Genomic DNA, 24,096 nt, shown 5'->3' with positions numbered 1-24,096 from the left:
CTCTATGACAATCGAGAAGCCAACTAAAAAATTGTCTATTAAGAAGTATACAATTTTTCCTGCTTTAACTGCTCAATGTAATTGTATCATATATAAAGACATTCAGATACAGGTACAGTAAATTTACCGTAAAGTGTTTGACAGATTTTAATTTTTCCGAGGACCAAAAACGCTGTCTTGTAGAACTCCGTTTAAGAAGAACGTTGAAGAAGAAAAACGTTAACTTTGTTTACGTAGTGGTAAGGAAATATTAAGGCAGACCGCATCTTTCCCTTGAATACATCATTGAATTCAAGATTTTCCATTGAAAGCGTCTACTTAGCCCGATAAAAGTCACACAGTGACTATATATATAGACCTCATGTTCGATTCTCGGAATGTCGCATATTCGAGACGCTACACCGTCCGCTGGTTGCCTACCATCGAGCCGTTCCCATGATCGTTCGAGGGCCTACCTACAACGTAACATCGTCCGCCATGCAGCCCTTTTCCAGCGCCTTGCCCCGTCATATGGGCCCGAATACACTGTTGTCCGGACATCATTTGCCGTAAAAAATTATACGTAGTAGTAGTAGGGCGTGACCATATATCAAATTGGTTGATTTGTGAAGTGCGCCAACCGAGCCTCTACTTCCATTACAGTTAGAATCATTGCTCAATTCTGTGAGGAACCGGGTATGGGACGGCTCACTATACTTCATTATTATTAATTGAAGATAAAATTGTATAAACATAACAAGGGAGCTAAATTTTCTAAAAAGTATTTACACAAATGTCTTTAAGCAGCAGTCGGATCGTAAGCAAGCCTTCCGAGGATCTCACGAGATGCTTCCAATTGGAGATCAAACTTCAAATATAAGGCGACTGCTTGCATTCTGTGATAATTTGGCTTATATGATCTATATGCAAAAATGTCATTGCTCAGCGCTATACATATCTAGTGCTTATTATGTTTAACCCGTTTGCTGGTTATTAACCGGTAACGATAAACGATAAATTTCTGTATATTACTGTAATAGTTAGTGAGATGCTTATACACAGTTGTACGTATGAAGACTTGTAACCGGTATTTTAAGGACTTTATATCGGGTGTCTTCAACGAATGTAGATAAAAAAAAAAAAAGCCCTTCAACGGTATTGACAAACCCGTTATTGACGAATGAGTTTCTCTACTCTTCTGTATTATCTTGTTATATTGTAGGGCTTGACATTTGAATTTACGTAAAAAAAATCCTTGAATACAATCCGCCGCAAATGTCAAATACAGTCAAGATTTTTGAAATATTGAGAGTTTTAGTGGTAGTTTGATCTTCACGAACAAAAGCGTATAACCACTGATTCTGAAGACATCGAATTACGCGATCTTGGAAGAGATTGCATTGCCTGCAGCCGACGTTCGATGGCAGAAAATGTGTTGTATCTAACTGTGCAAACGCAAGGAAGACTAAGCTCACCTTTTCGTCTGCTTACTCACAGATGTTTAAATCGAAAACGAGCTATCTTACTCGACCGAAAAAACATTACTACTCGATCGTAATTGTACCATTATATTCAGTTGACAACGCACCAGTATGGGCACAAATGGTACTTATTGGAAGAACGTCCCGCCCTTATATAGCAATGGCAATGCCTCGAACTGTTAATACGGGCATAACACTTGGCTGCGTGACCCATTGAGTCGTACGCGCTCTCACCCACTTCTTGCCAATATAGCAGACGCAGTGATTTCCGTTAATCGTCGTCCAGGATTTGCTGTGAAGAGGTTGTGTGTACCCCAACTATTGTCGAGCCGTCGTTGTAGCTGCTCTATTTGCTTGAAGCAAAACTTTAGCCTCGCCTGCGGGGACCGTGTTCGGTGACACACATACGAGAGATCTTCTACGGGTCGAATTAAGATCTAGTAGTGTCGGTTACAACCGTCTACGTGCTCTAAGGCACCGCCACAGGCCCTTGGCCTTGCAGCTTGGCCAACCACTACGTCCATACTCGAATTAACTAGTCTTCAGTCAACTTCACTTCGACGTTTCTATTCTCTCGCGGTCACCAAATTCACTGGTCATGCTCTAGTACCGGCAAAAGTGCCATTTATTCAAGCAATACCTCGACAGAAATGGCTATGACGGCTATGATATATAGCCACGGGCTATATACATACATATATATGTATTAAACTTTCAGGTCCTGCTCACTGATAAATCGTCGATTACAAAATTCATTCACCAATGATAGGAAAAATGCCGAAGCGAAATCTGGAAAATGAGTAAATGGAATAGGAGGTCCCGCCTAAATAAGGGGGCTTAGCACGGAGTAGGGTGACTTCCTTTGTTCACTCGATGCAACTAGGCTTGACCGCGCTGCTTTCTATCGGATCCCAAAGTACAGGACCCTTCCACTCCTATCGAACGCACAGTATCGTCTTCATGGCATAGGTTCAATTTTTTGAGTTTAGGCCTGTTTCCTGCAACTACTTTTTCTATTTTCTGCATTATATTTATGTGGACACCATTTCTCGTCCCCGTTGACAATTTTGTATAGAAACCAAATTCACGACCTGTTTACGGAACGTTATCTTTCTAAAGCGCCTTCGATTGGTTTTCGTTGATGTGAGATGACCGATCAGGTCCGGGTGCATCGTTCATTTCCAAGATGGCACAGCTGATTTTTGCAAACTAGTCGTGAGCAATTAGAGTCGCAGTTGTTTACGGCGCAAACCTCTATGCTGTTTCAGCGGCTGTCGGATCTTGACAAAGAACGAAATGAAATAGATGTTGAAAATGCGCCTCTTCTACTTGGAACCTTCCATTTTCGCAACAATCCGCATAATGTCGCGGTCACTACATAGAAAAATTGCCTCGGATTTACAGAGAAAAAGGCGTTTTCAGACACTATTTAGAAAAAAGGCGTAAAACCAAAAGGATACATATATGTATAATACTGGCTGGGTTGTGGTCGAATATTTTTCCCGTCTACAATACAGAAGCTCGTACTGCAACGGGCATATAAATACGAATACAGAAAAAAGAGATAATTTTAAATATGATTTTGTCATTTAGACAATCATTTTTGTCTTTTCAGTGCATCGATTCTTCTACCGCTGGTCATATTTGCTTTTATAGTTACACAATATAGACCATCCGTTGAAATTTAATTGCTTGTACCCTTTAACGTACGATTCGTTTTGTACTAGCATATAATCAGTATAATCCGATAATGAGAGAATGCATTTTGAGCATATACATGAAACTAATTCTATAATTTTTGCAAATCATGCCCTGTTATACGAGATGTCAACTAATTGATCGCTACTTCGATATCGAAGGCCTCATATGACTCCGTAGCTTTGTAAGTGGCCACAGCCACGCGCCCACTCTTACACAGGATTCTACTTTTCGTCTATTGTTGCCTGGCCTGCAATTCCCCAGATATCCCATTTTCAGGAAAAGGACGTTCCATCTTGTTGCGACACATCCTTTACACATGAGTATAGCAGTCAAGCCACCTGTACGTTGGCTATACTGTATGCAGTATTGGGCAACAAGGAGTCTGCCCACAGGTCTATCCTTAGTTCACGGCTGTACATCGGTCAGTGCAAGCCGATACCAAGCAATAAAACAGGAGTCTTCAATAACAGGCGCGTCATTATGGCAGCAAGAAGCAATAAGGCCAACTAGGCTAAAACTACCACGATGACAAGAAATTCTCGGCCTTGCAATTTCACACACATTCCCGAACCTTCGCTGCCTAAGTTAAATAAGGAAGGAACAAAATAATAATAACGGCCAAACTGCTGAGGCATCAAGTAAGCATGCACGCTTTTACAGTTCTGTGCATTCGACGTCTCATGCATTAATTATTATTATTATTATTATTATTATTATATACAAAAACAATGAACCGATAAAAACCGAGAAGCATATCTAGAAACTAACGTCCATCTTCCTGTTTCAGTCGCTGAGCCGTAGGAACTCTTATGTATGAAGTTCGCGATTTATTCGTGTTGCCAAAGTATGGCGAGCTGACTCTACATGACCAATTTAATTTATTGCTATTTTCCGGCCTGTCTTAAAGAGGCTTACTTACGTTAGACAAGGCCTGAGATCGTACAGAAAGTCCATCACTTTGTTAGATAAGAACATTGGTGGTACGTATTAAGCATTGCGATCAAATGTAGGTATATTAAATATATCCTTTATTTTAGGACCTGATTTAGAGGGTGAAGAAAATCTGATTCTCGGTTATTGGGGGCTAATATCGCTATAACACCTAGAATAATATGAAATGAAATATTCAAAGGCTTCTTGATAAACCAGCAGGACAACAAGTTCGCTTTATTCTATCATACTTTAGTTAATCATGGAAAAATACAACTACTGCAAGATAAAATCTGCTATGTATGCATCTGGTAACAAGCTTCTTGCCGACAAGGGCTTATGGATAACTTGAGTAGTTGGAGCCACGATCGGCTTGCGTCAGGTGATGAGTACTCCCGCTTAGGCCAAGTGTTGTTATCCTTCTGAGCCCTCATCTCTAGAAAACAACGGCAGGAGCTCAGTTGAATTCCTAGGCACAAATCCGATATTTGGTGCAAAAATGTCGCCAACTAATGTCGACGTTAGAGCATACTATGAGCAGACGACAGCTGATATACAGATAAATCGTGCAGGATCTAAATATGCAGAAGAGTTTTTCTTAGCCTGTTTACGCTAGTGAGAAACAGTTTATCCGCTATTTTTGGCATAAGGAGAAAGACAACATGCTCTAGAACGAAAGAGCAAGCTCACTGCACACGGGAACGCAGGCCGTCTCGTTGTTTTAATCAGATATCAACTACTATGCAATGCCTGTCTGCAGAACGAATCCCCATTAAGATTAAAGGCTTCCTTTCTTGCCTAAAATCGACGATTTGCGTTTATGCTAGTTCTCTGCACCTTCTAAAAAACAGGGGAACCTCTTAATGACCTTCAATAGAGCTTAGATCTAAAGCGCTTGAAAATTCATTAGAACGTCTCAAACAACATTCTTGGTACACCAGGATTTTTTTTCTATGTAAAAATTTACGGGAGTTTCAAGTAAGCAGGTATCAACTCTTACTTAAGTTGTCCGGGTAAGCTCGCGCGACTATTTGTCCTGAAACATTTTTACGCTACTTGGACGTTTTAAGCCTTTGGGGCTCCTAGCTTGCTATTAGCTTAAAATTTAGTTCCACTAGAATGTACTATACATATCGTATATGAGTGACGCCTTAGCGAATAACAGGGAATATTGTCAAAATTACGGGTGAATAGTTTATCCCGTAATAAAGCGAGAATAACCGTGGATGATGCTTATACTAAATATACCTAACCGCTAGGAATGACACTTCTAGCAAATACAAAAAGTGGCGCTGAAATGTCGGTTTTTACAGTCCTAGAAGCGATTAAAAGAAAACGTAGTTGTGCTGCCTTGCATATCGCATTAATGGGTAACATTTTTGTTTGCTTACCATAAGGACACGTTGTGGCCTTGGTTCGACTCCGAGCATAGACACACTTCGTTTAGTGTTGTGTCCTAGCCATCTGATAGAATGCCCAAACACGATATCGGATGTAGAACTAGAAACACAAAGAGGCAGCGTTAGGGCTGGCACAACACCAGCAATAAAAACAACGACAATAGGCCGAGCATCGCGACGTTGGTTCTGATGGCCGCGACATGAGACTGCCTGACGAAGGCACGCAGGGCAAAAAAGGTATTTAACTGTCGTTTTTAGCGTGTCTCGGCTTTACATGTTGACTATGTAATTTTCTCTATTTCTGTATGGCCTTACGACCTCCTAGAAAGTTTTCGATACAATGCCGGACAACGGTTTCCAATAAATAACAAGTGGTCTATGATATCTCACATTTCATATTCAAGATTCACTAACCTCAGTTATTTGAGTATCTAAGAAAAGGCTCAGCTGTCACAGTCAGCTTTACCTACCTCGCATGACAACAGGTAGTAACAGGTAAAACTGAAAATTTCTCGATGACTTCACGAATCATATTATTGAAGAAGAGCTCCGTACGCCTTATACTTCGAAAGTTAGTGCTCTCAATTTGCCTTAGATTCGCGGGGCCGTAAACAATTTCCCAACCTGGTTATCGGCGTGGATAGTGGTGCTTTTAAGTTTCGTCTACGATTCTAGCAAGGTAATAGCTCTCGTAAAATACATATTATATTTACTTAAAAAGTTCAGTCCGGGCAATGCGGTTGTGGAGGATAGATCATCGATATGATCAAAAATCTGACTCGAGAGGGCATTCAGTTTCTGCAGAAGATCACCGTGGAAGCATTATAGATAAAATAAGAAGAATTTCTAGTGTTTCCAGGTAAGACAGCGGTAATAGAGCCAAATCATATTATCTACTACGTGAATGTGGGAAGTGCTTATGTAAGCGCACCTATGCAAACTTAAGGTGAATCCGAGAAAATAGACATATTTCTATATCACCCAGTTTTTCTCTTTGAACAAATTTTAAAGCAACTTGGCAGACCTCTGACTGGCTTCCCTCGGCTAAAGGTTCACCCATCAAGCCTATCACAATGACTTTGTTTTTGTATGAAGGATAAATAACAGAACGACATAGTCCTCTTTGTGTTAGAACTGTTAATGGACTTCAATGGCATTTTCGGGTTGAACTTAGCAGATCTCGCCTTTGTCATTTCTAGGATCCCGGAGTTTTTGTGCAACCTATTCGCGGTAACATTTCGCTGATGTATGCAATATATGGTCACGTTTAGAGATGTGTTGTGGTAACTGAGTTGGCAACTTTTATTTCGCAAAGTTTAGTCATTTGGAACTTTAATCGTCCCTGCATTCTGAATTTGGGAAAAGTGCAAGCAAAGGGAGCTCTAGCAGTGATTAAGTTGAACTGCTGGAGGAGAACCGAGCGTCCTTGGAGGCGCCGCACTCGAAGTGAGCTATGAATTTGTTTTATAGCACACTGAGTACAAAACACGATCGTTTGCCTATGTAACCCTGACAATATGATTCAAGTTAACAAAATAAAAAACAATACAGGAAACTTAAGATGCAATTGCTTAGCTCACCCAATAGTTACGGCAAATTTACAAAGAACTTCTACAACATAATGTTACGAATTATTTAAAAGTGGCATTCTGTTATCCCTATGCTGTATAATGCTTCGAGTGTCTAGCCTGAATCCTCTAACGGTCTCAGTTGAACGCTCCGATTGTATTTCACTGCGTGCATAGTACCTTGCGTGCTAGCCAGTCTTACGACGATAACAGCCTCGGCACACAAAGAGTCGAAACGGTTTCGTATAAAAATGGTCGTGCAATTAAAGTTGGCTTTTAGGAAAGAACACGTCGTAAAACAACGCGAACTTTTATTCAGCTGTAACCTGGACAGTTTCCTAGAGGCTGAAATAATCAATACAGATAAATAGTTTCTTATTTCAAAAAATCTATTATTTACGTTTATAATTTTTCAAAGAAACTTCTACAAATCTAGGAACATCGAGCCTGCAGATCCACGTTTACGTTATGTCATAGGGAGTAGAAAAGCATTGCCAAAGGTCCATTGAGGTTTCGGTTTGAAATATTGTTTCTAGTAGAGAAAATTATTTCCTATGTGCACTAATCAGATATACCTAACAGATGTGCCCTTGAGTAGACTGTCTTCCAAACAATGTCCGGAACTAATTTGCAATACCTAGACCAACGTGAGATAAACCACTCCCACGCTATATATATGTGTAACATTGATATACCAGCATTTAAGAAACCGACTAAAACGTTGTGCAACATCCTGTATACATCCAATATTGAACTTACAGGGTGTACGTACAATTACAAATATATCTTGAGAGTTTAATGTATTCTCTCGCAGAATTTATTACTGTCTATTTTCTTTTAAAGGGCGTTTGAGTAGTACTGCCAGACACTATTAGAACGAGGCCTAATTTAAGTGATCCGGTAAAAGGGGGCTCAACCCTGGCGGTTAACCTTGGTTCCATCAAGTCCACTATCTACCACTAGCTCTTAGTTCCTCCTTTGAGCGTTTCCCCGAACCTCCTGAGAATCTCTTCTACCTTTTCTAATGGTCCTATGGATTGAAGGGACGAATGTTACGTGTTACTAGATTCGGGGATTATTACTATTCGGTATTTTCTATTTATTATTTCAACATAGTGTCGTTCTCACGTACGATGGAAATGATATGATTCGTGGTTACCGTTCTTTTAGATTATGTATACGGTTTCTGTTCCTGTTTTACCTTATTAGAAAACCCTCATTAAAATAAGTGATATACGAGCCTAGACGGGGAGCGAAATCTATATTGGTATTAGTCGCGTACGCGCACGCCATTTCGTGTGACGACCGAAGTTATGACAAGTTACAGAAAATTGCCTCGAGGGAACTGATCATTGTCTATAGATTACATGTATAGATAATAGTATATACAGTCGTCTCCATCATTGTTTATAACCTCGAAAAAGCTAGACTATCACGATATTCTGCTTGATACAAGCTGAGCTGTTATTTTGCCATTGGAGAAAATGGAGATTGGTCCATTTTCTTTGTAGCATCACCAGCAGAAATCGAAAGGCTGAATCCGTGAGAGCAAACTCTTTATACAGTATTCCAATGAAGTTATTTCAAAATACTTGAACATTTTACATAAAAATACAGATATCCAGCTAAGCTTTTCGAAAAGTAAGCGTTGAGGGTAGCTATTAGTTCCCATTATTTGTACATATATATATATCGGAACTATAGCTCGGCTACTGATGGGCAAAAAATTTGTCGAAGGATTGAGCTGTGCAATACAAAAACCATCGTAGACACGAAGGTCACAATAGATCACAATAGATCACAATAGATTGGATCAAATGCTTACTGCATCTTTAAAAACAAAAAGCCGAACAAGCTTCTAGTACTCTAGCGCCTAAGATTGACGGTCTGTTGACTGCGGTCAGAGTATTTCGCTGCCATTGCCCCACTCCTGGCTTCGAATAATGTAAAGCATCTAGCTTTAGATTATTCTATATATGAGGGGCGGTAAATGGCAAAAAACATACTTTAGAGCTAAATAATAACGGGTTGTTAACAATCTTTGTGAGCTATCACGCGCATGACGTAACGAAAAAAAACTAGATTGCATTGATCGAGACCTGTTGTATTGAGGTACTGAAATACAATTTCACGTATCGCTTTCGGTAATTGATCCTTATGGTCACAGTACGATCGGTTGTTTCTGAATATTGGTATAGGATCTTCATCAATGATGATATAGAAATCATAGACGATTGTCTGCGAAGAAGCGCAAGACGTTCGTGTGTCGAAAGTGTGCATGTATATTTGGGCGTGAAATAATAACATTTGCACATTATCAGCTGCACTAACTAATTGAACTCAGTGGTGCTTCGTGATGAGGGGCTTTACATGGTACACAGTGTGATAAGATGATAGTGTTCTTGACTCTTAAAATATGTTTAGAATCTTGCCCGACCCGAAACGCAGATGTTTAAATGATTATACGCTACTAGGCCAATATATGAGTCGAATATATCTGATTATACTATACTTTTATGTGCACGTTTTTTGTACAGGTACACCAAAGGAGAAACTGCTATGGGCTTTTAACCTGTACGACATTAACGGTGACGGACGCATTACGAGAGACGAATTGATTGATATTATTTGCTCGGTTTACTCCCTCAGTGCTGATCGGGAAAGGACAGATGGAGCAGATGGGGACGATAGACATTCGAAGTACAATGAGGCGCAACTATCACATGCCGACCGGGTGTTTCAGGTATTATAACGCAACAAACATGACATGGCCCGATTGCACGCTGTACATCTGGTCATCTGTCACATTTTTTTGGCAATTTCTGAAAATTTTTGTTAAAAAACGATGCGGGGTTTCCTAAGGCTAACAAGAAATCGTCCTAGATACGTAATGCATTTAAGGCATAGTATCATCATATACCCTTTTCTGTCGCACGTTTTGTAAACACAAGACAATGACAGAAATGCTAGATATGTCAAGGTTCGCAAATTACATCAACGTAAAGACTCGACAAGAGGCGACTCTGCAGGTAGATGGTTCGAGACAAGGGTTCAAGATACTTCCTTATGTGACCAAAGTATAAGTTGTGCAATGCAACGTCAGTCCTCTTGAATAGGCAACAGAAAAAAACGGATATTTTTATTGTAACTTATATGAGAAGTCCATGCTTTCTTAACACCTTCGATTACTCCTACTGTGTTATTACGTATTCTCCACTATTGGTAAAGCCTTACTTCTACTAAAAGATTTAGCTGATGTAGGTCTTGCTGGACTTATCTAGAGTTTTTCCAGCAGACCTATAAAACCGGATATATACAACATATACTATGCTAATCTTGGCCAACGTCGAAAATTAGCGATGTTCATAATTTTCAGAGAGATGCATCTTAGCGACCCACACCACGCCGCCCCAGGCCTTGCTTGGCATAACTTAATGTGCCGTAAAGTCTCTTGCTACAACGAGATCTCTTCTTAAGAACATGTTTATATGTATATTTTACCCAAACGAAGGACTCTCAGAAAGAAGATTTTTCAGGTTCTGTAATAGACCAACTAATATTCTCTTAACGCCTTTGAGTAAAATAAACGATGCCGCAATGTGGTTTAGGTGGTTAGATTAGCAGTTAGTCTAGTGTTGGTTTTGCATTGGTAGTCGCTTTAAAAAACAAATTTTGTCATGCTGCTGTCTCATCCTTTCACGCTCACAACTGATATAAAAAATAAGTATCAAAAAATGGAAAGAGTCAATAAAAATTTGCTCGTTTTCGTTCGCAAGTGCTTATCCGGTGATCCTTTTTCTATGGCACCAACAACTATATCAAAAAGCCGGAATTTAAGGCTCACTATAAAAATATATTCAAGTATGTTGTAGGGTCTTCAAAAATCCATGGTAAACTTTAGGAAGAGTTAAGCATAACAAGTTCCTCAAGTTATGAGGTCAAGGCACTGCGACGAGCAGACAAATGTATTTAATATATTCACCAACTTATAACTTTTATTGAAGCCTTAGGCTATACCGGCTCGCTTCTTGGAGGATATGTTCAGCTCCGTGACTCCTGTGTATCTCCTAATAGTGTCTCATCTATATAGTGTGCAGAATAAGACTGTTGGTCAACAGAACGCTTAGTATGGGGGGTGTCTTTTCCGCGTAAGGTGGGAAAAGGTTGGAAAACGACGGCATAAGGAGTAGTACTATAAAGCCTCGAAAAAAACTGGCTACTTACGAGGATAGATCCCTGTTGTCGCTTGAGCGCTTCAAAATTTCTTGTTGCCCAAGATCCGCGCAAGTGGCATAAACGATACGGCCAGAAGAACGACAAGCGCTGAACGAAGTTAATTTCCATAGTCTTTGCGGCCATATAATATTTTCAAAGAAAAATGTATTTGATACGATGGCTGGAGGCCGATATTGATTGCAACCAACGTGCGATGGTTGGTTTTCGTTTTACCGACCCAGTTTACTCTGAGCAACGTTCTTAAATCGTCGAATTTGCTGCACCGTAATGTGCAATTTTTTAAAAATCATATTTTTTGTATTTTCACATCAGCATCGTCTTCTACATTTTGTAAATTTTTCAGAAGCTCGACTTGAACAACGACGGCGTGGTAACCCTAGACGAGTTCGTCACGACATACCTAAACGACGAAGACGCCATCCAGTCGCTTTCTTTTCTTCATCTTTAAATATTCAATTGATATTTATATAACATTAGGCGATCTTCTATTCGAAACCTGAGTTTTCTCTATACGAAAGTGTATTTCTTTGCCAGACAGCTGGGTTTGAGTTACGGTTAGTTGATCGCCAGGGTATTTCAATGCGTTTTATCATTCAGTCAAAAATCTAATAAAGGATAAATATTTATATAGAGAAACTACCTGGTAACTGTCACCAGATCAAAATGATTTTTTGTAGCCTAGCTATCGAATTCATCTAGCTAAGACGTTTAACGTGATTAACTGTTGCTTTTTACGTATTATCATATTACGTAATAATCCGTTCCGAACGAGAGGCGTACACACTCTACGCGAAACATTCTGACAAACAAACGAAACATTCTTGGAAAACGCCTGCTTACGACCTGCTCTTACTAAAGTACCCGAAAATATGTAAGGGGTAGATGCGTGGATGTATTTTCTTAATGTATATGGCTTAAGGCTGACCCTCAACTATCCTCTTATATAAACGAGCCTCCGAGATCACCTTTCGCTGCTGCTTCAAAGACTGCCAAAAGGCTTGTTTTGGACATGTGTAAAATTTCTCCAATAGGCCTATAAGGGGGCAGAGTCATTACGTAGCCAGCTCTTATAGATATCTTATTTATATTATAGATATTTTTTCACTTATGTTTCCTCCTTTTGGTGCTGTTCTTCATCGTTACTATTCTAATGTACCCAAAAAATGCATATTATTGTCCAGACAACAAGATCGTCCCTAATAGCACACGTACTGTTTACGTAGAAGTCCACTCACAGCCGAGTGAGAAACCCCGATTGAAAAGACGGTGGAGTCCGTCACTTAGTTATAATAAGCTCTCTGATCTCTATCGTTGTTGCTTACAAGCTATTTGTTACGTTGTTGTAGACTACAACGTTTACTGTTAAGGCAATTCAAAATAAGTTCATGTTATAACTTTGAGTATAAAGTCACATCTCTTTCTTTTTACCACAATCTTTTACCACGTCACTGATCTTCGTATTGCAACTGTTACACTCCACTCTGTGCAGCTATCGTCCAAGATAACTATTTTCTGCTAAAAATATGTTCGGTGTAGAGAAAGACTTTTCGATCGAAAATGAATGACAGAATGATGATTCAATGGAAAATCGATGAAAACGGAACTCACACTCGTAGAGCTTGAATTTTAAACACTCATAAAAGCCCATCAAACAACTTACAGAAAAAAAAAATAAAAAAAAAGAAAACGGTTCGTTCAAGTAAATGAAAACGGTCAAGGAAACCGAGGAAGATGTTCTACCAGGTAACACCATTAGGCTAAATGTGCGTCATCTGCGTATATGGCACGTGTTGACGGTTAAGCGTTCACTCCTAATGGGCGCTTGGTTGTAGTCAGGGATCATTGGAAGAAGATAATAGGATAGCAGAAAATCGCGCATCCACTAATCGTTAATCAAGAACAACGCTTAGTCGTCTAATACGTTGGTGAGGCAGACCCTTTGTAGTTTAGTAGACTGGTTTGCGTATTTAAAGCGCGAGCGCAAAAACGCAAAGAAAAAATGTAAAAAACACATTTGTAGGTCAGTGTAGGGAAGCAGCTAGTCGCGAACGATGTATACGTTGTCGCTGCTGGTGCCTGCCTCGCAGTGGTCATCGCTATTAGGAAGTGGCTGAAGCTGAGGTGAGTGCGGAGTGTTCAATACTGGTAAACCAAGAAAACGTCAAGATGTGTTAAAATATATAGCCTTCGAAAACATGTAGAAGAAAGAGCAGCACAAGGCTGCGCAGAGGATCAGTGGCGGCAAGACACTCGCCTATCATCTCGTTGGTTGTAACGCCGATTATCTCTACCCTTTTGTCGCGGCGTCTCATATCTTCCTCTTTAAAGTAATTCTGCTATCGAAAAAGGGAGACTCGATAGGAGCGATAGGGCGCGTCACAAGGACACGTGGGCTACAAAAGAATACAGGCGGACACACAGACACGTACATCTAGCCAGCAAAGCCAAGCGTCCCTCAGGAGCTGACTGTCAAGGGAAACCTTTGAAAGAGATCTATCGCGGGGCCAAACGACGATGAGACCTTGTGCACTAATCCTGATGTCCTACTACTCATCGCATGCCTTGGCCGTTCATGCCTCTTGGAAACGAGAACAAGAGCGTGATGATGATGATGATGAAGCAAAAGAAGAAGATGAAAAAGGCGAGAAGGAAAGAGGCCTCGACCGATAAGGACAATGTCGTCAATATCTACAATATCAGGAAAAATAGGACAACGTCGCGCGAAACTGACCGGCCGATCAGTGGCCGGTGACCGTTATAGAGCCAAATCAGTAGCATCATACAGGCTTAGAGACTGGAGAGCGCTATGAACAGACCTGAAACTGCGTCTTTCAACAGACGCCTACGCGGAACGAAAATACTGCAACGTATATAATTAGGCAAATGGCTATTATATTGAATTTTATTACCTTATTGTCATACTGAATTAGAGTTGTTGATTTGTGATAACTACTAAGTGTCATCCCATGTGTGTCAAATACATTTATTTGGTGGGCGACCAAATTTCGACCCCACCTATATTAAGAAGATAGGTTATATGGAGAAATTTATTTCACATTCTACGATAACCTTCGTTTTCAACAAAATAGTTATTACAATTTCAGCAATAGCTCGCTGATGACGCATCACGAAGCATTTTTCATAATAATTTTAGAATTATGTAAAAGTCTAAGTTCAGAGGTTATCGTGCAATTTCTGAGAAGTTTGTTTGCCGCCAATTGAAACTTTGCTACTAAAGGTATGTTCAACATAAGTTATGTCGCCTAAGCAACAAAGTGACAAACGCGATTTCGACGAAAACTTCATACTACGCATGCTAAACGATTGTTGCATGGGGCGTGGTGTTAGGCGGAAAACGTACACAGTACTCGCCATTATCAAATCAACTGACCACAACTGGCAGCGATAGACCTTGCGCTTAAAACTCGAACTCGTAAAAATTGCTTTTTTTTTTTTTTATTCACCAAAATTATCAAAATTGTACGTGTTATTGGCGAAGCTGGAAGCGAAAGGCGATACGACACAAGCGATTTATATAAAACTGCATTACTTTTAAGTTATGGTAAAACTTATTTCTTCAGCTTCTGTGAAAGTGAAGTCATATATATATGAAAAGTCGAAGTAAACAACTTCGTACGGTCAGAAGCACCCATAATGAATGGTACATCTAAAATAATGGATGCCTACAGTAAATAGTTAATAAAATCGAACGATCTGAAAGCTAACTGCAGAACACAAAAACGGAACAGATCATAGAGACGTCGTCTGCCTGCTTTTAAACTATTCGTATAAGTTAAATACATACAATTTAATAGAGACATTTTCGTCAACCGTAAAAACTTGCGCCTTGACGATAAAGTTACACAATCACGTATTGGGGCAACTACCAGTTATTGAACTTAGTGTTGTTGGCTGATGGTTTTTTTGCTGATTTTTATTATTATTAACTATGTTCGATGATAGAATTACGAAGAGCTATGTGGCGATCTTCTTCAATCGAACTACCTCACCCACCTTGTATGTGTTTAATAAAAACGTATAGTATTCAACTTATGTGCCAGGTATGTACTTCGGATATATCAAATGCCTTGTGTATAGATCTACCGACACAATTCAGTGTTCTTGTCTACTTTACGATGAAGGAAAAGGCCAATTGACGTGTCTGTCTACTCCAAGAAAATGAATCTTGACAATTGTTAAAAAAACAATTTGAGAAACATGTGCAAAAACAAAAAAAAGCTACAGGAACTAATTACGGTCGTGTACTAAGCGAACAGGTGAAACTTAGGGACTATATAGCGATCGCATAGCTGATCCTTGAATGACCTTGAAGTTTGTGCGGATGCGAAAGGCCTCTCCTACGATCCCCAGTTCTCGGCCTGTTTTTGTGCGATCGTGATTACGACTAGTTTCAGTTGCCAAGGAAATAAGCGCAGGTTGCTCGAACACACCGAAGATAATGGCATTAAAGCGAGAACGACAGAGGACAGCCATGTAGAAGTTATCGAATGGCTGAATGGGGCGAAGATGGCAGTTGTGAAACAGACAAGCACGTACGTCATTTTCACCAGCAGAAAAAGCGAAATCAATGGTAGAAACAAGAAGCAAGCATCAAACGCGTTGAGGATCGCACAGAACCGAATTCACATAACATACAAGTACACGCGAACTAACGAAAGGACGCATAATGGCGAAACAGGCAAACAAGACAATGAAAAAGCTCTATTCTAAAACGGCGTCGTGAGGCGAGCCAGAACTTCGCGAAGACAAAACGATGTCCTTATAACCTCGGCGTTAATAAAAGGCAAATAGTTCATTCTTGAGAAGCTTTATTTGTTTATGAAGTTGTTTGCGCCGTCAATGTGCCAGGCGCACTTGTAAACAACTGATGCCATGCGTGAATGTACCGCAGAGCAAATTGAAATTTCGTGGTTCATAATACCTAGTACATCAATTGAAAAATTGACTTCATTAACGTCAAACACTCGGTCCAGTTTATGTGGGGAATCTGTAACTAAAAAACCGTGTTGGCCTGACACACAATACACACAAAATATGATTGTTAGGTTAATCAGAATAAGGGACGGGTGAAGTTCATATTTGGTTATTAAGGCAATGATTATACGAATAGGCTATAACAATAGGTAAGCTGCCTTCTATATATTATACAATATACTGTTCTTTCATCTATTAGAATTAAATTTCATCGGAATATCATTACATTCGGATCAACTTCTTATCAGCAAAAGACATCAGTGTCCTATGGCCTTTCTGACGATCTGTTATCAAGTCAAAACTCAGAAAACAACTTATAGCATATGTATGCTACAAGTTAGAATGTTGTTTTATATATACACACACTAATGAGACAATAGCCTTTTATCTGTATCTTATCATTTATCACTTGGAAGCGAACAAACCCTGACGGCAAACTTACTTCGTACGGAACCATACACAAGCGAACGCTACAGCGACAAAGTCTTATCTGTGTGTGCCTATCTTAAACCTTCATATTATACCCAAACAATATGGCTAGATTAATTTCATTATTTACATCTTAAGCGCTGACTTTTGTCTGTGCTATTCTTTGAAGTTTAACTTGCTCTCTTAATGACTCCGTGCATATAGGATCCAGTTCTCGTGAACTTAAAGAGGAGACCACGTATACGGGAAAAAATACACAGCACGCGACGGGAAAATTATCTGTTGCCTTCGGTTCGTCGCGTTCTGATTTTCCGCTGATTCCAGGTTGCCCACAACATCTTTTACGGACGCTGTGGAGAACCCGACTCAGACATACTTGCCGTCTGCAGAAGCTGCAACTGAACTAGTACTGAACGTTTTTCGTGGGGATAAGGGCGCGACAGTGGCGCCGCCGTCCTTGCACATGACCGCGTACAATGTTCGAAAGCAGGACTCGGCATTTTAACGAGTAATAGAGGAGTAAGAAAGCACTTTTCTATAGTACCATCGGACGCTAGAGTCCATTGCACATATAAACGTTGAAATAGTAACAAAAAAAATTACCTTGGCAGATTTCACTTCAGGTAATATGTGACCTGGTAACAAGTACTGCTTTGACAGAAAAAGTGGACAAATGTAGCAGGCGAACAGAGTACCATCGCAGCAGATCTGTACCTCCTATTGCAAATTCGTTGGGCAAAACTAGCCCGAAGCAATAAATACTAAAGGAATCATTAACTAATTAAACTGGATTTTTCAACTTGAAAACTAGAATTTCTTTTCATTGTGACCGAAGACATAAGATTATTAACCGAAGATTTTACCCTTTCATTTGATGCCGTTTAAGTGCCAACAGGGCTAAGTATTGAAATAAGCTCTGCAGTGAGATAGCGGAATATTTTTTCTTTTTTTTTTTTTTTTTCAAAGAATTCGGAAGATAGTTAACTTTTTAGGTTAGTTATTGGTTGACGTCGTAACCGAGTCGATCCCTATAACTATGAATCATAATATACGCCTAATATTTCGGAAAATTTTTCTAAGATATCGAGCAAATGGATACTCAATGAAAAAGCAGACCTTTTACAATACACGTTTCTTTACTTTTTTTAAAACTGAGGCAGTATTCCCCGCACAATCACATGTTTGTCGAGGTGTTATCTGCCAGGTCATCTTTTCAATACATTTCCATTTTCTAGCGGTCAAATAGGTGTCGGCATTGAACGATTCCCATTAGGAAGAGTGCTTCAGTCATTGTGCTCTATCCCGTCAAGGACTCACCTCCAGTTCTGCAATATCCTGTACGCGTACATCCGAGCTTTTCGAAGCCAGCTAGATAGATATTTCGAAATTGTTTTCAACAAAAGCTTCTACAAGCGGTTATTTCTCTCAGCGTTGGTACTTGTCTAGCTCTTCTCGCCGTCGTCATTGTCGTCGGCGGCCAGGCAAAGGAAACTCTTTTAAGGAAGCTTTGTCATTTCTTCTCTATGCACCGCACGTAGCTTTATCTATATGCCATAGCTCTCTACCTCTCTTCCATCAGTACACAAGCTTTGTTGCCTTTGATTGGAGCCGAAACGACGTGACCTCCTCAAGGTAAGGGTGACATAGCTAGGGCAAGGCACGAGGATTAAAAACAATAGATGGATAAGGAAGAGGTAATGTGGATTATTACGAGGTTCCATTGTCGATATCTTCTGTTCACGTCGTACTTTGCCATATCGGTTCTGTCGACAGTTGGAAACTGTAAAATTATCTTTAATTATAACGTTCAAAACAACTAGGTACATTTTGAATACTGGTAGTAATTAATGTCTGGCGGGTTCGACTTTTCATTAAACAAAGGTCACGCCTAAGATTGAAAAAGTCGCAAAATTAAAAATTCTGAAACAAAACCTCTAATACATTATACATAATCAATACGTAATAAGCTCGGTTTTAATATGTTCAATCTATATGTTTAAAAGCCGCCTCTGTGTTAATTTCTCATACTACTTTTTGTCTGATATAGGTTAATAACATTAGGCTTCTCCAAAAACATTAATATTTAGACATTGTTACTTTTTCACTCCTTATCAATGACTTGGAGCCTTGCCTATCACTGTACGTTGCCTGTATGCTACCTTTTTTTTAGTCCTATGGCGACCGACTGTGACTGGCCGAACCATTTTTATCATTAACTTATCACTGTGGTCTAAGAAGAGCTCCGTTGGTTTGCATTTGATGGCTCCGTAGGTGCAGATACCTGCGACGAAAGTCGTCGAGAAGAAAGCAGTTCTGTCGTTTGCGTTGCGCGGACGAATGTGTTGCATTTAGGCCTTCGGCCTATGGGCTCAGCCTAGAACGAGTGGTTAATGTCATGTTTTTTCATCCCCCTGAACCATGCCAACTTAATTCTGTCCTTGTGTAAACTCGCATATATGAGCGATACAGCTCTTTTTAGCACAGACTCTGTATGTTTGGCCGATAGCTGGGCGTTCTCTTTGTAGGTGCAAACTTCGATGCTTTCGGCACGTCCTGGTTGAGGAGTGTCTGCCGATATCTTTCGTATCACGTCTTTTTGTTTAGGTCCTTACAGCATCTTCCGCACTTCGTATACCTCGTCCGAGTGTTCGTTGTTCCATAATGTTCTCTGTCGACCTATCGTCACGACCTACAGGGCTCGCTTATTATTTTTGTACGTTTTTAGGATTCGCAGTGCTACTTTGACTGGCTGACGTTTTGCGATCTTTTCTTGGAATAACCATTCCCTATGTTATAACAAAGACCATACAACTTAAATCTTAACATCTCCCTTTAACAGACTCGTGTGCACAGCATTCATCTCTGCTGACTTACGGGTTCTCTTGCATAGCTTTCTCGAAGACGTATCTTTTAACGTTGGCACAACGTATCCGGGCGCCTATTCATATATATAGTTACTTTTCCGATAACGACAATAAGACGGTTAAGTGACGACCCATAATCACTTGATCTATTATGTATCCGTCGTCTCGTTTCCGGCCGTCTGAAGACGGGCAGTCTTCGTACTAATTACACGACGAAATAGTACGCCCTTTGGCCAGACACAGGACACAGCTCAGTATTTTCAGCAGTTCTTTCATTCGATATTTGTTGATTTTAAAAGCGAGCTCTAACCCCCGAATCGAGGACCATCGACTTACCACTTTTTAAACAGATAATATTAGGACATCCACTAGTATATCTTGCGGCCAACACGCCTAAAATCAAAAATAACCTCCGTCGAACTGCCAGAAAGCGGGAGATACATTGCACATGTAAAGGCACATAAACAACGAGAAAAATTTCAAATTTAAAAAGTCAATATTTCACTGATGATCGATACTATTATCAATATGATTGTTGAACGAGTAGACATATAATAAGGACACATGTTGCACATAGAATTCATAATGTACCTTGGTGGACAGAGAGGGCTTTCATAAAACGAAAAATGCTTGAGAACGCAAATATGTGCGTCTACAGTTATCAGAAGCAAACGGAAAAGTTTGTATTTAAATAAGATCGGTATATTATTTCATGAATCTAACATATTTTCTAATAAATATAACTATATTATAATATATATAAATAGAAATTGTTTCGATGGAGCAACATGCCCTTCGTTGTTTTCTAGTTGCGTTACAAGTAAATTTTGTGAAACTGCCGAACAATAGACGGTTGGTAAAAAAAGCTCCACATTAATAGCAGAAGACATGCTATCCCGTAATCGTCAGTCGTCTTGTCACACCTATACACTAGTATAGCATATAAATAAATCTATCGAAGATAACATTACGCACTGCGCGTCTAGTTATTTGTTTGGTATCATGGTAATAAGTAGATTGAAACGATTTTCGTTCCTTGTTGTCCTTTTTCCAAACGCTTAACTCGGTGTTCAAGCGCTATCGATTATTATACTTGGCTAACTAGACTGCTAATTTGAAAAGCCCTTCTTTTGCCCTACAACAAACAAACAAACAAACAAACAAAGCTGTCGTCGTCGTTGTTTTATTCAAATACTAACGTTTTGTCTTAAACCTGAAATTCAGAAATCTGATAGCGAAAAAGGATAGCATCCTCGATATTACCTATCAATATTTCACCGGGTCAAAGGGCTGCTGAAGGCAGCTAAATGTGGCCACAAAAACTGGGTCTTTTCAACTAAGGTTACTACGTAAATGTGACTTGTGAAGTGCAAAAATGGCGTCTTCGGCCGTTTTGGAAGAAACCGTTATTGAATAAACTTGCATCCCTTCGTACGCGGAATGAATATCCTGGTAGCTTCTACAACCTATTGCTATTGAAAATAATCTGACATAGTGTCGAAAGTGCTATCGGTTGCCCCTCGAGATGGAGAAGATTGAAAAAGAAGTACTAAATAAAGTACCTTTCAATAGACACAATAAATATGTGTTCTGTAATCGAATGACGGCAGAACATCACCATGATGGAGCACCAAGTTTCCTTTCGAAGAAAACCCTATCGCATAATAATATAGTAGTTTTATTTGTTCTTGGTTGCTGATGCGTTTTTTTTGACGTAGAAACTTAGGGGTAACGTTATAATGATTATAGTTATATATAGACACTCACCCGCTTAGTTGAATCTGAATGGTCACCGTTAAAGTGGCTTCACCATGTGAATTAAATGATCGAGTTGAACCAGTTGCTACGAATACGGGTAGGACCAAATAGCACGTAATGTTCTAACAGCAGGACAAAACATTGTCGGCAGAATAATTTGGTTAGCTGGTTGCCACGACCGCCCTAATGTAGCTATGGGATGCAAAGGTAAGTGGGCACAAAGGCGCGAACGGTAAACTCATATTGGAGAGAGTGTTTATTTACATTCATCGTGTTTATATCCATAGAATAGTAATATTAAGGAACTCGCTAAAGGAAAACAAACAAAATTACAAGACGCACAGCATAACCACAGCAGTATCATTTGGAAACAGAAATTGTCGAAAGCGGACAAATGGCTTTCCGTCGCTCGCACGTCGTTGGTCTGGTTCTATTTGCTCTTGTCCTTCTTAGTCAAAGAGCTTCAGTAAGCCAAAGCACGGACTTCAGTGAAGGGCTGCATCCGAACAAAAGCGACCCAGGCCAACCAAAAGGACAATGCATAAGTAAGATACGGGTCGCAGAAGCAATAAGTTCAGGTCGAGAACAAACACCAACAAGTATAAAACATCCAATAAGAATATTACGTTGATTCATTAGCAGGAATCAAAGATGGTGGCTTGAAATATATACATTGATGTGGTGCGCAGTAATTCACCTTCCGAGTTCAGAGAGGCCGGTTAAATCGCTAATTAGTAAGGGACCTTAATACAATTTCGTTATGAACGCTGAACGGAGACATCTGTGCCGTCAGATTAAGTATATGTCACTAATACAGTGGTTCAGCATGTGGAGGCCTCTCCTTGAAAATACCCTCCTTAAGCTTCGATGACTCTCGTGCAATCAGCTACTCTCTATCAACTACTCGTTAAATGTAGGTGTAGCAATAAACTTATTTATTCTTTGAATTTTTATCAAGAAAATATGTTTTCATATCGTTTTATTTAGGTCTAGATGAATCGATGACAGCCTGAGTGCAGATATATAAAAAGACAACCAGAAAAATAGTATTCAGTTGAAATGTTAGAAAAGACGGCATAACGGCTAACTGGCCTACAGAGATGCAAAAACACTACTATCCTGCATTTTTCGCGTTTAAAAGCTTCGAATCTCTATCGTTCTTGTGTTTGGCAAGATGTTGCCTTCAGTCTATCCTTGTTTAGCGTACTCCACCAGGAGCTAGATGCGTCCGCATAGCTGTCCTTTGAGTACGTCTATGTTACGATAATAATGACTTCTACAAATATCTAAAATAGGCATCTACAGTGAAAATCCTCGATAAAATACAGTTAAAGGACTTGAATATAAGTGAACGATCTATTTGGTACCTTCTATGCTTGGTACAGTCGTTGCACATTGTTTAGGACAACGATGAGGACCAGTTCTTACGAATGAAATTCTCGTAGTTTGTTCTTCTTGAAAGCTTTGCTAACACGCTGAAGCAGGCTTTCTTTTTTGATTTGATTAAATATTTTTAGGTAGATTTGGGGGTGCGATTTCAATTATGTCAGTTTAATTATTATTTCTTGTTTTTCTACAGCTAATATAATAGTTAACCTCTTAAGACGAAGCACAGGCTGGTGTCCTTCCGTGCTGAATGTTATAAGGGCAACGCTGTTAGCAATGCTTGCGCTACCGAATCCAAAGGCACTGACCAGCGGAAAGTTTGCCCCCCAGTAAGCCTCGTATTCGCGTTCTCGAGTACTATGTGTTAGTAGGCAGCCCAGCCTCCATTGTAATTCGTAGATGGCGATTGTTTTACTCCGATGCCGGCTGCTGTGCAGTGTCTCTGCACCGTTAAATAACCCGCTTCCATTTACACTTTTAGCGGTCGAGGCCTGACGCAGTGTATGGGCGCCTTAATCTCTTTTGGCCGCTATAAATCTTTCTTGACTGTTATACGCCATTCAGTATTGTTTGCTTTCATCAAAAGAATACATTTAAATAGAAAAATATAACGTTATAGGCCCTCTTTCAACTCACTCTAGCTATTAATGAACGCCGCTCACTGGGAAACTTCGATCCACATTTCAACTCGATCAGGCCAAATTTTCGTTCTATATTATGCTTTGATTTACCGCAGGAGTTATATTGAGGGATAGCAAGTGCGTGCTTAAAATAGAATTAAAGTTGTATGAAATATGTCAAGTGTAAAAATCCAAATTATACATAAAGCCTAACTTAGAAAATGAGCTTTAATGACAAGTTTGAGTGAACGTATTAGCATGATCCCCCGCAAACATCTAATAAGACTGGATGAGGACCGGCAAAATTCTTTTTTTATCTTCGGCACATAGTTGTGCATTTCGGACGGCTACGCAGCTGAAACTTTTTAAGCCTTTTAGAACAGGTGCTTCGTGCGTACTCTCTACCTATTCTAGGATTGTATAAACTATAGGAACAGCGATGAGGGTCTATGATTACAAATAATGAACACGAACATTTTCTTCGTTGTACTTTGGCTGTAGTTTATTTACACGATTGGATCACCGCTCGTCCATATTTTGCATTACCTCTTAGCAATGGGAACTCGAGGCCGAAGTAGTCTTGTTTCTTCATTTGGTTAGGGACACCGAAGTCTAAGAAGTACGAAATATGCACGCTATGCCATATGATGTAATACGTTTAACATCTATGGTAAATACGAAGAAAAGGATGTGTCCTAGAACAGAGCACTGACAGACATTCTGAAGGCAAACGGCACGACTGTTAAGCA

The 24,096-nt window shown here is 39.7% G+C and overlaps 1 protein-coding gene across 4 annotated transcripts in view; it reads left to right on the top strand.

Moving 5' to 3' along the window:
* The window catches only part of LOC111270413 (Kv channel-interacting protein 4), a 92,013-nt gene extending 71,460 nt beyond the window's left edge, over window positions 1-20,553 (top strand). For 3 of the 4 annotated variants that reach the window (XM_022850632.2, XM_022850630.2, XM_022850631.2), the window contains exons 7-8: window positions 9,597-9,802; window positions 11,639-20,553. In XM_022850632.2, coding sequence (XP_022706367.1) covers window positions 9,597-9,802; window positions 11,639-11,743 — 311 coding nt within the window. In that variant the 3' untranslated portion in view covers window positions 11,744-20,553. Of the gene's footprint in view, window positions 1-3,422; window positions 3,800-3,948; window positions 4,142-9,596; window positions 9,803-11,638 lie in introns of those variants that run through there. The other variant, XR_015314943.1, reaches the window with a different exon arrangement.
* The last annotated feature ends 3,543 nt before the right edge of the window (window positions 20,554-24,096 follow it).

The sequence above is a fragment of the Varroa jacobsoni genome, unplaced genomic scaffold (assembly GCF_002532875.2).
Source record: "Varroa jacobsoni isolate VJ856 unplaced genomic scaffold, vjacob_1.0 scaffold_1472, whole genome shotgun sequence".
Classification (NCBI taxonomy): Eukaryota; Metazoa; Arthropoda; class Arachnida; order Mesostigmata; family Varroidae; genus Varroa; species Varroa jacobsoni.
Note: the sequence above shows the minus strand (reverse complement) of the source record. Positions and strands in the feature narration are given on the sequence as shown.